The 15,760-nt window shown below is 39.5% G+C and overlaps 1 protein-coding gene across 3 annotated transcripts in view; it reads left to right on the top strand.

Annotated features, from left to right (window-relative positions):
* Window positions 1-15,760, top strand: part of dnah5 (dynein, axonemal, heavy chain 5) — a 103,844-nt gene that overhangs the window by 48,884 nt on the left and 39,200 nt on the right. For all 3 annotated transcript variants that reach the window (XM_037784867.1, XM_037784868.1, XM_037784869.1), the window contains exons 52-64: window positions 375-509; window positions 848-970; window positions 1,193-1,406; window positions 1,678-1,901; window positions 3,614-3,812; window positions 3,906-4,078; window positions 4,982-5,112; window positions 6,108-6,261; window positions 10,458-10,725; window positions 11,550-11,673; window positions 12,053-12,160; window positions 12,887-13,001; window positions 13,164-13,340. In XM_037784867.1, the coding sequence (XP_037640795.1) occupies window positions 375-509; window positions 848-970; window positions 1,193-1,406; window positions 1,678-1,901; window positions 3,614-3,812; window positions 3,906-4,078; window positions 4,982-5,112; window positions 6,108-6,261; window positions 10,458-10,725; window positions 11,550-11,673; window positions 12,053-12,160; window positions 12,887-13,001; window positions 13,164-13,340 (2,145 nt within the window). The remainder of the gene's footprint in view (window positions 1-374; window positions 510-847; window positions 971-1,192; window positions 1,407-1,677; window positions 1,902-3,613; window positions 3,813-3,905; window positions 4,079-4,981; window positions 5,113-6,107; window positions 6,262-10,457; window positions 10,726-11,549; window positions 11,674-12,052; window positions 12,161-12,886; window positions 13,002-13,163; window positions 13,341-15,760) is intronic.

Raw genomic sequence — 15,760 nt, 5'->3', positions numbered from 1 at the left:
ATTGAATTATGATAAGCTGTGAGGTCTACAACATCAATAATATTATATGGCAGGTACAAAGACAACCGTTTCTTTCTTTTTCTCTTTTTTTAAATCCTATTTCGGTCTCTGTCTTATCTGCTTTCTTGTGGTGTCTGCTTTTGACTATTGGTATACTGTATGTCCTTTTTTATGCCGCAGCCATGAAAAATTATAGTTTTTCAATGTTTGGTAAAATTGGAGATCAGGAAACAACAAATATAGATTTGTCCAACAGTTTAAATATCATGCTCAACAGAATAATGAAGTGCCATTTCAGGTTGCAATTTAGTCATGATATTATCTGTGCATATAGAGATTTGTATAAATGATATAAATTGTATACATTTTCCTAGGCTGTTTTGCTGATTGGAGAGCAAGGAACAGCCAAGACTGTTATCATCAAGGGCTACATGTCAAAGTATGATCCTGAGACCCACAAGGGGAAGAGCCTCAACTTCTCCTCCGCCACCACACCACTCATGTTCCAGGTAAAAGCAGAACCGCCTGTTTACTTTCCTCTTAATTTAGTTCAGGTTTAACAGCTGACTGTCTCATTCTTTGCAGTTCATCTGAAGATGGATGCTCTACATCTGTGTTAACTTGTCGTAGATTATCATGGTGAAGTGCTATTGATTGGCGAATAATGTGCAGGCTGGAGAAAGGACCGTTTTCTTTTTCCTTTACACGGCTAAGCTGCACATTGATCGAGCTGTTACTATGGATTACGTCTCAGTGGAATTTACCAGATCTGTCCTTCATCTGTCTTTTTTGCCACCATATGTGATGTCTTATTTTTTTTCTTTGCTCCCCCTGTTTTCGCTTTTAGAGGACAGTAGAGAGCTATGTGGATAAGCGGATGGGGACCACTTATGGACCTCCTGCTGGGAAGAAAATGTCAATTTTTATAGATGACATCAACATGCCTGTCATCAACGAATGGGGAGACCAGGTTAGGGATCATTTTAACATCAATTAATTCAAATACTAAGAATATCCTCTCACTGTCTACCTCAATTAATTGTACATTTCTTGTTATGTCAACATTTGACGACTTAATTAAATGATCAAATTAAATGAACTGATGATAAACAGCAAATAAGAATAACATCATAAAATAATAACAAATAAACCTCCTCTTGATTTAAGCTTGCTTTTTTGCCTTTCATCATAGGTGACTAATGAGATTGTCAGGCAACTGATGGAGCAAAACGGGTTCTTCAATCTGGAGAAACCGGGAGAGTTCACCAATATCGTGGACGTTCAGTTTCTAGCAGCTATGATCCATCCAGGAGGAGGCCGTAATGACATCCCACAGAGACTGAAAAGGCAGTTCTCCATCTTTAACTGTACCTTGCCCTCCAATGCTTCCATTGACAAGATATTTGGTGAGTAAAAAGAAGTGCAGCGGAATCATTATTGGTGTATATATTGAATCAAAACATTTGATCAATGTTAAGGAATCAAAGCTGATATTTATGTTACTACATTGCCAAGTTACTAAAATACTACTAATATTCAAGTGACTGAAAATATACAAAACTTTCTGACCCATACAGTATGTTCTGTGTCGCATACTGTACCTTTGATTAAAAGTATATTCTTTGGTCACTTTCCCACCTCCAACTACCCCGTCATCGACACTATTATATACTGTAGGTGTGATTGGTGAGGGCTACTTCTGTGCACGTCGCGGTTTTGCCGATGAGGTTCGGAGCACCGTACAACGTTTGGTGTCTCTGACCCGCCACATCTGGCAGTTGACCAAGGTCAAGATGCTTCCAACTCCTGCCAAGTTCCACTACATCTTCAACCTGAGGGATCTCTCCAGGATTTGGCAAGGCATGCTCAATACCAATGCTGAGGTGGTCAACTCTGTCCAGGTGAAAAGATTTAAATGTGCACTTAATTAACTGTTTTTTTACTGAACTGATTTCTAAAAAGTCACATAATTAAGAAAGATGGTTAACATGGCTAGATCCATACTGGTTGAAACATATGTCTTGACGATGTATACAGGGTTTTTACAAGAATGCCAAAGAATTCAGACAGGGAAATTATCGCTATCTAAAATAATTAAATCAAAAGTTCAAATGACAATAACACTACTACAAATAAGCCTAAACAAGTTTCTCATTGCACCATCAATCCAAATGCTGAATCTATATCTGTATACTTCAGATATTCCAGCCTTAGTTAAAATAAACACGACTGCATGTAAATGCAGGTTTTCCAGTGACCAGGTTACTGCAGTGCTGTAACATTATTTCTCCCAGTAGTCTGGTTTCTTGTGTGTGTGTGTAAAATGTGTTGCAGAGCAATGTATGATAGATTAGAGTAGTGCAGAGACCCTGACAGAATGATCAAACCCTTACTTATGTGGTAGAGCTAATGTATGACTTCATACTTATAGTATTAAAGAGAGACGGGAGTGTTTGTTGGTAGGGAAGAATAGAAAATTCTAGCATTGTAAGCTCAAATCTTGCTGAGGTGGCCAACTCCCTCTTGGTTTGTAGCCTCACTGAATAATAGAATACAATGAAATATATCTTCTACCATAGGCTACCGGGAGTCAAGGCAAACATGCTCAACATCCCTGCTGAGGCTGCCTACTTAACTCAGAAGACTTACGCTGAGTTCACACAGTAGCCTGGCTTTTCACACGAGAAGTGCAATACCCCGCTCCGTGTGTGTGTGTGTGTGTGTGTGTGTCTGCTCGTTTCTCTCGCTCTCTGTTTTAGACACAACAGACAAATTTGTGGAATAAGTAGCCTACGTAATTTAGAAAAACACAATCACAAACAGCAGTGACACAAGGCTATTTCTAATAAATATAGTGGATGGGCAGGTTTTAAAATTTGATAATGTGGTTGGTTATAAATCGGGGGAATTGAAACTCTAGGAGAACAGCAGGGAGAGGGGGAGGAAAATCAAAAGTATTGGCAAGACTAGGATGCATATTTTTTATTAGATCAGATCATTTATATCATATATAATATAGAATTGATGCCGTTTATAGTAGATTATCTGAGTGTTTTCTTGCCAGATTCGAAACCAGACGCCGAAGCTAACGCTGGAGATCGCAAGTCAGACACGGAGCTCCGAGTGTGTAAGGACGCATCCAGTATAACTTTGAACCCAGCGTATAGGCCAGAGTAGAATAAACTAAACCAGTCGGTAGAATACAAGAGCATCGGATATTAATAAATGCAACTTTCCCAGGATTTTATTTCATGATAAGGTTGCTGTTTGTGCAGAATTCCTACAATCAATACATCTAATCAATGTCTGGCTAATGAATTTCAGTCCAGGCGAATGATCCCGTGTGTCTCCGCTCAATGCTTTTCTTTGCTCATGTGAATCTTTTATTTTTACCAAGTTATCAAACTCATTCAATTCCATTAAAGAATAAAACGTTTCCCTCCCAATCAATACTATTTGTCATATGCAATAGAGCTGAAGTGAATTAGCTAATTCAGTAGCTGTCCTGCTGGCTTGTATTGGTTGACAGATTGAAGAGAGACTTTCCCCCAACGAAAGATTTTTGACCTTACTAGCTTGAATGAGAGCAATAACCCAAAAACATCATTTCCAGGTGCTGCTGGCGTTGTGGAAGCACGAGTGCAGTCGTGTGATAGCTGACAGATTTACCATGCCTGAGGACGTGGAGTGGTTTGACCAGGCTTTGGCAAAGCTGGTAGAGGAGGAGCTTGTCGAGGAGAACAAGAACATAGGGGACCACGGACTGGACAGATACTTTGTCGACTTTCTACGAGATGCACCTGAGGCTACAGGTACCGATCGATCAAACAGACCGGAACATTTAAGCTGGAATTATTTGCTTTTGTATTATGATCATTTTAATGTAAGATGTTCTTTCCTCACAGGGGAAGAGCCAGAAGAATCAGACTTCGATTTGCCCAAAGTGTACGAGCCTATCGAATCGTTTGAGAGTTTAAAGGACCGCCTGAACATGTTTCTGAACCATTACAATGAGAGCATCAGGGGTACTGGCATGGACATGGTCTTCTTTCAGGATGCTATGATGCATCTGGTCAAGGTACTCTAAAGATTTTTTTTATGATTTAGCCATATTAGTGTTAGTATTAGTACTGTGAGAGAGAAGTATATAAACTGGGGAAAAAAAGTTCAGAAACTTGTGTTTGGTCGATTGCTATTGTGGCTGCGTATGGATCTTCGACCTGCTACTGAGGCTCCTGACGGTGTATTGAATGAATAAAGTGTAAAATAGCCAATATGTCTTGTTTGTTCCTTGTTACTGGTAGAGAGTTCAATCATCCAATCCACCAAACACCTCAAAACAAGAGTCAATACCAACAGGAGAATACACTGTTTACCATTGGCAGATCATTTTGGCAAATTTTTCTTGGGCTCTCCCCACATAATCAGCTGTGCTGCTCATCCCACAAATGCATGATCCTTACAAGCTGGACATCATTGTGAAGGTAAATAAACAGGCTTTCCAATGATGTAAAATACAATGCCAATTAGCATTGTAACAACAGAGAAAATAATCCACCAAACACAAGTTTCCGAACGTTTTTTTCCCAGTTTATCTTTTTAACTTAAAGCAAAATATTGCACGCGCAGCCAAACTCAAAACAAACCCAGAGCCTTGAGAAACGGGCATCCCATCGGAGTCATGTCTCTGGCCACCCAGCCAAATGTTTCTTATTGAACGGTCAAGCTTCTTGCATTTTCAAAGCCCTCAGATGTGTTCAGACAGCCTTCAAGCCCCAAAATATCCTGCCAGTCATATTTAAGCTCAACTTCATTTGTGGAGCTTTTTTAATCCTTGCTTGCTTCTCACATCTATTTCTACTCACACAAAATCTCCCTCTCTGTCTCCCTTGTTTGTTTTTTTTTCCTTTCTCCTTTTCGCACTTGCGGCTCCCGTTATTAATCCTAGTTTTTATGTGTATGTTTGGTTTTGTGTGTGTAGGTGTCGAGGATAATCCGGACACCTGGAGGTAATGCCTTGTTGGTGGGTGTCGGGGGTTCGGGCAAACAGAGCCTGACCAGACTGGCTTCATTCATAGCTGGATACAAGATCTTCCAAATCACTCTCACACGGTAATGCTCACATACAATAGGCATATGTTGAAGGATACTGAGTCACTTAACAAACATAAATTGGATGTTTACAGACTCAGTTATTTTCTATAAGTACCCTGTAACTTGCAATAGCATCCAGTTTGTATTCAAATTATGCTGTTGAGTTAGTAGCCTGCTATGTTGCATGCACAATGTCATTTCGTTTTGAATTAGGTTAAACTCTAAATAGTTTTAGATATGAAATCAAAAGCACTGTACTCTCTTTTACAGAGTCTGAACATTCTGTCTCAGTTCTAACATTTGAGAAAGATTCATCTTTCAGGAGCTGCAATCAGGATGAAGTAATTTGCCGGGACAGGACACATTCTGAAATATATTTATTGTTTAATATCTTTGCTCTGGCCCCTCGTCAACTGAGTCTTCTCCGTGAGACGATATGATTGTCTTTTCAGTGCAGTGGATTGATCAGAATAAGAAAAACTCTCTTGCGATTTAACTGTCATTTTTATCTGCTTGTTCTGTCCTACACTTTGTCTGCCTTATTGTTCTGTGTCTCACTGTGGCCTCTCCCTCGCTCTCCCAAACCTGTCAAATGTTTTTTCTCCCTCAGTCCCCATGTGCATTTATCGCCGTCATATTTCCCAGCTGCTCTTTTCCTGACAGATTTTAGTGTTTGGTATTAATATGATTGAGCCTCTGGACTCTTTTGGAAAAAACAGGCGCCTTGATTTTTGTCTTTTTCTTCCCTTTTTACACACTCAGACAGACAGTGGCCTTTTCCATGCACATCCAGTACAGATATGTCTCTATTTCTCATGCAGACTCAATTTGTCTCTCACTATCTTTTTCATTGCCTTCATGTAAACTATCCCTTTTAACCACATATATCATCCTAACTCTGTTGCTTTTCATGCATTTAGTTTCTCACCCATATTTTTATGCAATTAATTCCACCCATCAATCTTCCACTTTCACACTCATTTCACACTCATTTTTCATCTGTTATTTTCCAGCTCATACAACACAGCCAACCTAATGGATGACCTGAAGGGTTTGTACAGAACAGCTGGCCAACATGGCAAAGGCATCAGCTTCCTCTTTACGGACAACGAAATCAAAGACGAGGCCTTCCTCGAGTACATGAACAACGTCCTGTCGTCTGGAGAGGTCAGGAGCACACACATGGAAAAAGACACAAAAACACACACGCATGACTGTTTATATTAAGATAAACTTATATTTAATGTGAACTCGTTAAATGTGTGAAATAATTCTCCAATAAATTGCTGAAGAGCCCTCACAGTAATCGGTTTGGTGCTGTGAACTAGGAACAAACGCAGGAAATACATCTGGATCATAGGCGACATACCAGAAATATAGTGTAGGTCAGCATTGGTGCCATGCATTGTCTCAAATGATAACAGTCAAATGTTTCAAAATGCATCAGGTGGGCCAAATGGAAGAATAAGCACAGAGAGAGAGCAACTCATAGAATAGACCTTTTGCACTGCTATTATGAATATTATTATGAGAATGGTGTATTCAAAGAAATTTCCCCCAGTGCATGATTTATACAATTACATTCCCCTATATGTTTTATATTTAATTCATACTTATCAGTGTAATTTACCAGAGAGTGTTGAGTGGATGAAAAACAGCTCCTCTCTTTGGTTAAGAGTGGTGCTCAGAAGAAAAAACATATGGATTTATTATACACAATAGTGCTGCTGTCATTCACCCTTGAGTGAAACAAACATTTCAAGGCAGCGACAGCAAAAAGACCTAGAGAAGAGAAAGCCACGTTGCCTTGTATCTGGTTTATGAGCGCTGCAGTTTATCTCAATTCAATCAAATTGCATTTTCTCTGTCAATACGATAGCATTTCACAATTATTTTCTCATCGATTTGGATGTAATGAATTGAAGCTGTAACTGACAGAAGGGACGGATACAGCTAGATCTTTTCTGTACTTGCATCGTTCTACATTACAGCTGCAGAACGGAGTCCCAGAATCACCCATTGTTCTGGATCCAGTAGTTGTGTGTAACTGGGGCAAATAAAGCATTTCCAAAGCACTTTTCTCTCTGCTCTCTAACTTACAATCCTCTTTAGCTCCCCCCTTCTCCTCTTAACTCCTACATCTTTCCCTCCACACCTACTTCCCTCTTTTGTGCTGGCCCTTCCTGTTCCTTCCCCCTCCGGTTTTCCTCCTGTTCTGTCTCCATTTTCCCTTGTTGCCCCTGTCTTCCTCCTCCTCAATTTGTACTCTCAAGTCCACCCTTCCTTTTTCTCCGGGTTATTCATATGCCTCTAAGCTCCTTCCTCTTCATCCATATTTTCCTTTACACCTCCTCTTCAGATAATCCGTTCTCCTCCTTGGGGGCTCTTCCAATTTATTCTCCTCCTGCCTTCATTTTCTTCGTCTTCTTTACCTCCTTTTTTCCTCCTCCTCCTCCTCCTTCCTCCTAACTGTCTTGATTCATATTTGGCAATATCATCAAAGATGCCATCACAATAAAAGAAAAAAGGGTTATGTGAATGGCAACTTTAAAGATGGAAAAGTTGAAGGATGACTGAGCAGTGGAAGATCATTCAGGAAACTCTGCCTGGTATAAGATGATTGGACCAGTCTGCTATATACGCATTTGCAGGCCACAAATGAATGTAAGCTCATGCTAGTACTGCATTATGTCAGGTGCTGTACTCGAACTAACTTTGTTTTTACATGAATAAGTGAACTCATTATTATTTTACACACGCCTAGTGTCAAGATATTTAAATGATATACAGTATCTCGCTCTCATCAGGCTGCTACTCCTTTGTGCTGACATAAGAGTCTTGCTGCTTTTTACCGACCTCTTCCCAGCTCTCACTGCTTGGATGTGTATGTTCTGTGATCTTTACGTTATGTAGTTCTAATCAAGCATTAGCAAGCTGTGAAGACCCCGTCTTATAACGGCATATTAATGCTAAGCATAAAGCCCCCCCATCTTGTACATCTTCTAAATCAAAGACTCTGATCACTGATAAACTTATATTTATTATGCATGCGTTGAAGGTCTACATCTCAACATCTACATGTGTGATGGTGAAATCTTTTTGTTTTTATTGATTTATCTTTTCCATACATTTGATCTTTTAGTCTGACATACATCATACTTTTTGATGAGTGATGTTTGTTCAATTTTAAGATAAGCTACCACTAACAAGGAACCATTTGCAATTATTCCTACATTGGTTAATTTCATAAGATCAGGACGGGGCATGCTACGGGGGAAGAAACTATTTTCTTAAAAAGGATTTTTTTTACCCTAACCATGCACTCATTGTGCAGCATAGCCATCACAGCGATGAGTCACCCAGCACTTTAACGGAGAGACGTGTAGAGACTGGACTCTTTGGAGGATCTAATACGCGTGATGTGATGCGCAGCAAAATTAGCTACAATTTAATCATCTAAGTGCAACAGTTTCAGGTTTTAAGAACTGTTTTTTTCTCTCCGTCATTTCATTATGCTTAGTTTTTTTGAATATACAACATGGCCCTGAAACAGAAAATCTGTTTATCAACATGTTGGCACTGTGAGCAGCCGCCGGTAACAGCCCTGGGTGTGCAATTGCTTTTTAAGTGATTTTTTTCCACTCTTACTTTTCCTTCACTTTTTAATTTTTACCCAATTTTCCCTCCTTGCGCTTTTGTTTACTTCTTCTTAATTACCTCTTTCATTCTTCTATCCTCATTTTCCATCTGCTCGTTCTCTTCTCTAATCTCCCTTTGTTTCCTGTTGCTCTCTCTGCTTCATCATGAAAGCATCCCCTATCCACCCTCTGTTCCACCTTCCTCCCCCCTGCTCCTCTACCTCCCTTCCTACATTACAATTTAAGCAGCACTGCTTTACCAGGGAGGTAAACAGAAGTGGGGACAAGACTTTGTGTCTGGGTTTTGCTTGTGTGCAGGTGAGAGGTTTGTGTGTCATGTTTGTGTGTGAGAGAAGTTTGTGAGAGACGGTGACAAGAGATGAGAAATAAAAAGGGAAGGGCGAGCTGTTAGTGTGAGGCTGTTGTTTATGTGAGAGGAAGCCAGCAGATGGTTAGAGACATGGTGCTTCTAACCACAACACCACATGCCCCGCCAAGACTCTCTCCTGTGCTCTCTCCGCTATGTTACTTTCTATCTTTCTCTCTCGCTCTCTCGGTAACTAGGGATTTAGTGAAAAGGTGCAAAAAGCAATGTGAAAGGATGCATTGCCACTATCCCCTACGTCAAACCTGGACAAAGCGGGTGTGTTATTCCATAATGAAGATTTTTTTTCATTCCTCAGCACCAGGCTATAAGGCATTATATGGAGGATGAGCAGGGTTTTTTTTTAACAAGTGTCTGCAGCTCTGTGCCGACCCAATTAAAAAGAAAAAGTCCAAAATGTCCAAAAGTAAATTAAAATCAACTTCCAATGTCAGTTCAAATCTAACTATCCTAAGCTACTGTAAGTGAATATACATTAGATACACTGTTTTACTGTCACCATAATTAGGCTTATTCACCAGCAGCTTAGTAATTCATTTGTTATTTCTTTTTAATCAACCATGTACTAATACGGTAAAGGGTCAGAGGAAATAAAGAGAATGGGACATATATCAGAAGTTAGAGGGAGAAGTTGTAAAGTGATGACATAATCGAAATAGAAAATAAAAAATCACAGCACTATTAAACTAAGGGTTTAATTCTAATTATGTTATACTGGGGAAATCTTGCCTTTGAATTGATAAGCAATCAATACTAAATATTGCTGGACTTCAGATGGTTTACCTTGTCATGTTACTGAATATATTTCTGGAAGGCTTTTTTTCAAATTGTGCTTCTCTGAATTTATATTTGTCACCATCTGTTTCCATGTGCCTCAATTACAGATACAGATTGATATTTGATAATCTGGGCTGAAAAGGTTTTGCATGAGAAATCCCAGATCAAATTAAGCACTCATTTGGCATCCTAAACATGAATGTCCTTTGTTAGATTAGAGTGCTGAGAGAAAACCCCTGAAATCGTATTATGGTGTTCCTCAATCTTTGTATTTTCTAATGCTGCATAAATTAGAAACAAAGGAGACGTCCTAAAATGGTTAAAAGATGAAAAAGCATATCTAATTTTTGTACACAGAAACAACATTTTTAAAAAACAAGTGATAGATTTAAACAAAAAAAACGATTTACCCCTAAACCTGCCCTGATACCAAACCCACAGACGCAGTCCAACCAGTATTTTCAGGTCTAACAACCTGAACACAGATATAAGATGGATAGATCATCTAATTTGACATTAATGTGTGTGTGTGTGTGTGTGTGTGTGTATATTTCTATCCTCAGGTGTCCAACTTATTCGCTCGTGATGAGATTGACGAGATCCTAAGTGATCTCATCCCTGTCATGAAACGGGAGTTTCCCAGGCGACCGCCGACCAATGAAAACCTGTACGAGTACTTCATGTCACGAGTCCGACATAATCTCCACGTCGTTCTGTGCTTCTCGCCCGTTGGGGAAAAGTTCCGAAACCGGGCGTTAAAGTTTCCTGCATTGATATCTGGTTGCACCATGGACTGGTTCAGCCGGTGGCCAAAAGATGCTCTTGTTGCAGGTACGTTTCACAGACATATTTTTATTTTATATCTATATATGATCTAATGGTAGCATTTGTTTTCCCAATATGTATATAACCCTGTACTCTATTTAGAGTGGGTGCTGTTGTTTTTCTCAGTGCCTCAAAATCAGATTAAACTGGGATATTACAATTCATTTATCACAACACAGTAGTCAGCTTTCTGAGTGTCTCCCTTGCGCTTTGTAATTACTAAAAGTCAGAACAAAATTATAACTTTTCAAATTGTCTTTGTTAGACAACCGTAGTCATGCTGCTGAGATTTACTTTTCTCATTTCCTCATCTATCATTTGTCAATTTTTAATGTCTATTATTAATCTTACTGCTGTTGCTTCAGAACATTGCCTAGACATCAGCTTTCAACCAATACTGATATAGATCCTAATTACATTTTTCATTCACAAACAAATACAACGAGTCTTAATTCTTTCAGTTATTTTAAAATCTGTGCAGCTCATTTTGTCCCGAAAAACAATATCTTGCAGCACATTTTCCAATCATCCCCTGCTGTCTCCTTCTGTCTCCGAATGTCCTTTCCATATTTTGTTAAATCACTCAGAAGAATGACACAGATGTGTGTAACCAATAATCCATAATGTCCCATGCAATTACACTCTTGCTTAGAAAACAATCAATTTGAATTTCTTGCAGCGTGTCAGAGTATTGAGCAGTAAAGAAGCCTGCTATATTTATGTTTACATTTACCAATCTGGTTTCAGGAACCAATTTCCACACTGCGTTCTCTGTATTTTTCTCCACTTAATTCTCTCTCTTCTTCTTCCTCCACCTGTCTGTCCTTCAGTTTCTGAGCACTTCCTGTCAGTCTATGACATCGACTGCTCAGCCCAGGTTAAATGTGAGGTAGTCCAGTGCATGGGTTCTTTCCAGGATGGCGTGGCAGAGAAATGTGTGGACTACTTCCAGAGGTACAGTATTTTGTGAAACAGACTTCCTCTCTGTGTCTGCTAGCAATCTACCCTTGAACCAAATCAACATGTTATACTAGTTATCTTAGACAGTTTGATAAATATCATTATTAATACAAGAAGAAACGTATTTTAAGGACTTTTTGTGAGTTTATTAGAGCGCGGATAGTAGAAAGAAGACATGAAATTAGGGGACAGAGAGATTGGGAATGCCATGCAGCAGCTGGACACAAACTTGGGACGTTGCTGTTCGTAATTTTATAGAATAAAAGTTCTAGTAAATGTGGATTAAAGTTTAAGCATAAAATATTGTGCAAATGATTCTCCTGCATTCTAATATGACATGAAATGAACCTACTGTAATCTAATTTAACTCTAGATACCGACGCTCCACCCACGTCACACCTAAGTCCTACCTGTCCTTCATTCAGGGCTACAAGGCCGTCTATAAGGAGAAGAGGTCTGAAGTCCAGACCCTGGCCAACAGGTAAACAGACTTACAGGATTAAGTTGGATATTTGTTATGCTTGTAATTATATTGTTGACATATACTGTCACACTTTTTTAGCCGTTGTAGAATTTAAACTGACTTTCAGTCCACCTTAGAATCGTACCTCAACATCTGCATATTGTCTACATCTCATACTATTAGTGAGGGTTGGTTTGTATAAGGCTTGCGTCCACTTAGTCACAAAGGGGCCAGTCATAAGTGAGGCATCAATAATTAGGCATGATTAGTGCATTTTCCTGAAAAATCACAGTTGTTTTCAAAGGGAGACTGAACCCAATCATCAATAGTTATCGACTCTCTAATGGCACCGACAGTGAATGATGAACAGGATGTCGCTGACGTCAAAGGGGCCAGTCCAGAATCATCAGTCAGGAGTCATTTTTTTTGAGAGTACAGCATTAAAATACAGCCTCCAAAGATGTATTGGCAGGTGTTGAAGTAATTATGAAAAGCTGCTTTCCTGTTAAAGGATGTACAAGTATTTTCCACCACGTGGTGCCCAGTGGACCAACAATTCTGTCCGAATGTCATGTAGTCTGTCCTGAAAGTTTGTGGATATTTACAACAAACAGAATCCCAGGTGTAGATGTGCAGATGCCTCTCAAAATAGTCTAGCACATAATAGCAACTTCCAAGATATAACAGTATATGCTTGAAATGAATGTGGCTTACTTGATTATGCTTAATATTTCTCCTGTTTAGGATGAACACTGGTCTCCAGAAGCTGAAGGAGGCATCAGAGTCTGTAGCAGCACTCAGCAAGGAGCTGGAGGTGAAAGAAAAGGAGCTACAGGTTGCCAATGACAAGGCTGATATGGTAGGTTTCAGGCAGGAGAGTGTCTCTAGAGAATAGTAAAATAAACAAATTAAACATGAGGTTAGCAGTTGTTTTTGTTTTGTTGATATTAAAGGAGAAGATGAAAATTGAGATTGCATTGACACATGTGACCTCATGTTTGTGTCTTGAACATGCACCCAGGTGTTGAAAGAGGTGACAGTAAAAGCCCAGGCAGCAGAGCGAGTGAAGGTGGAGGTGCAGAAAGTGAAGGACAAGGCCCAGGCCATTGTAGACAGCATCTCGGCCGACAAGGCCATCGCCGAGGAGAAACTTGAAGCTGCCCGGCCAGCTCTTCAGGAAGCAGAGGCTGCACTGCAGGTATGAGGAAACACCTGGGAGCCATATGGTCCACATTTCTATCTCCCTCAGGTGGACAGATTTGTGATTTCCAAACTTGTTTTGTAAGTAAAAACACGAGTCAAAGAATGATGGACTGCCCACACAAAGTATTTATATCAAGTTATCTCACATCTTGACTGTTGTAACTGTACCTGATGCGTTTTTTTCTTGCCTTCATCTGGTCCAAAATGCTGCTATTAACAAGACTGTTACTGTTAACTGTTAATAGACCGTTACCTCGGTTACTGCATCACTTAAGTAGTTCCCAGTTACTTTTAGAGTTTAAAATACCACTATTAGTCTACAAAGCACTGCATACTCTGGCTGCATGATCTCCTATTCCAATACTATAAAAAATTAACGCCCAGAGGTTTGTCAGTAGCTTCACCAAAATGATGGTGCTCGCTCTCTCCATCTTATTGATTATTCCAGTCCTTTTCTATCTTTAAAAAGCAACTTAAAACACACTTTGAGGCACTGACTTTTAACTTTATTTGATTTCTTGTCCTAACTGCGTGCTAGCCGGTGGGAGTGTGACTTTTTGTTTTCTGCATCTTTTCTTGGTTTTCTGCTTCATATATATTGTCTTTCTGTCATATGTTTTTATCACTGTCCATCACTTTCATGTAAAACACTTTGGATTAGCCGTGATTACATTTTACTTGAGTTGAGAGACAGATGCATGATTACAAGTCCAGATCCCAAAAAGCCCAGCAGTGCTAGTTTTTGAAGGAAATACATGACAGTGTTCTCCACAAAGTACGTAATACTTTGAATATGTAAAGGCTCCTTAATGTGGGGGGTGGTATTTACATTGACTATAACTGGATCTAAAAATAATGTCTCCACAGGGAAATTTCCTCAATCAAAGGAAATACAAATTAAATTTTTAGGACATGCTCTGTAATTCTATTTATGAGCTGCATAATTGAGATAGTTAATGTAATTTTTTATTTAAAACAGTCCAGAGTATTGATAAATCCCTGAACAGCAGTAATACTGTACACTCTGAATATAGTATATGGTTGTATTTTCATGTTCCTCTTCTTCTTACAAGCCTACTGTACCATGCAGTGCCGCTCCGCATGACGTTCTCTTTTGCCCCTGTACCGCATACTGTTCGTCCAAGCGTAAGTTTGCCGTACAAGATAGCCTAAGGGTTAGAAATTGTCAGTAAACTGCGTGTTGCAGCTTATTGTGCCCCTCTGTGTGGCTTAATGTCTCCCCCACCAATATTTCTCTTGCTCCCACTTTGTGTTGCTTCAGGTTGCCACTTAGAGCACCTTGTGACTTGCTGTTTGTAGCTGCATGCAGTTTTTTTGCCTACAGCTTTCCCATCCTGTGAGTGTATGTGTGTGTAACAGCGGGTGTTTCTAAAGTTAGCACGGTGCTCTGGAGCCTGGAGCTGCGTTGTAATTAAAGCTGTCCTCCTGGGTAGACGGTTGCATACAGATCTCCTATGGGAGGTCCCTGACTAAAAAATTTTCATCTCACTGCTGTTTGATGGAAACCTTACATTTCCAAACATTGGGCAATCTGTCTGGATTGATGATCAAGCATTTTGATCATGTTCTGTACAGTATATACGCCGTGGGTTTTAAATAGAGCTGCACACGACTGGACTGTTGTCGTAGAACTTGATTTTTTTTTTTGCCTCATTCAAGAGGTTTCTTTACGTCTACAGATTTAAGTTGACAGATTGAGGCATTTACTATGAACCTCAGTGAAGAGGTGGACGATAGTGGATTTTTAAAGGCTGATATAATAACGATAGTTTGGAGCAAGAAAAAACTGATAGACGATTCATTGGCTGATATCTTCCTTACTTCTGCAGCAGCCTAGTCGACTACTTTTGCATACACCGTTTTTAATAAATATTTTTTGTCATCCCACATTTAATCATTCGTAAGAGAATATAAGTATGATTTGGTGGATTACATTGTTGGAATATGTTCTATTTATGTACAATGGGCGATGCGTTGTTCTGTGGCTTATGACAGGCCATTATTTTTTTGTTGTGCTTCCTGTTAAATTGTTAAATGCCATCCTTACAAACCATTGATGTTTGTGAGTATTTCCAGGGTAAGTAGGATTCTAAATTGTGCGATTTCATTTCATGAATGGATGATTACGTGACTGGATTATTTGGAAGAAAGCACACCAAATTGGTATGCTATTGTGCTGATTAATAGGTCTACCTCTTCCTCGGTGGGTCATTCACACCACGATGTAACATGAGAATCATTAAGGACACTTTCAACTAGACATTAACTTGACATACCTGGATGGTTGATATGAAGCTACACAGACAGCGTATACAGTTTTGTTTAGTACTGCATTTTCTATAGTTGACTTTCTTACTGCTGGTTACAGCTGGTCTGTGCAGAGATGTACTGTAT

This window comes from Sebastes umbrosus, chromosome 11 (assembly GCF_015220745.1).
Source record: "Sebastes umbrosus isolate fSebUmb1 chromosome 11, fSebUmb1.pri, whole genome shotgun sequence".
NCBI lineage: Eukaryota > Metazoa > Chordata > Actinopteri > Perciformes > Sebastidae > Sebastes > Sebastes umbrosus.
Note: the sequence above shows the minus strand (reverse complement) of the source record. Positions and strands in the feature narration are given on the sequence as shown.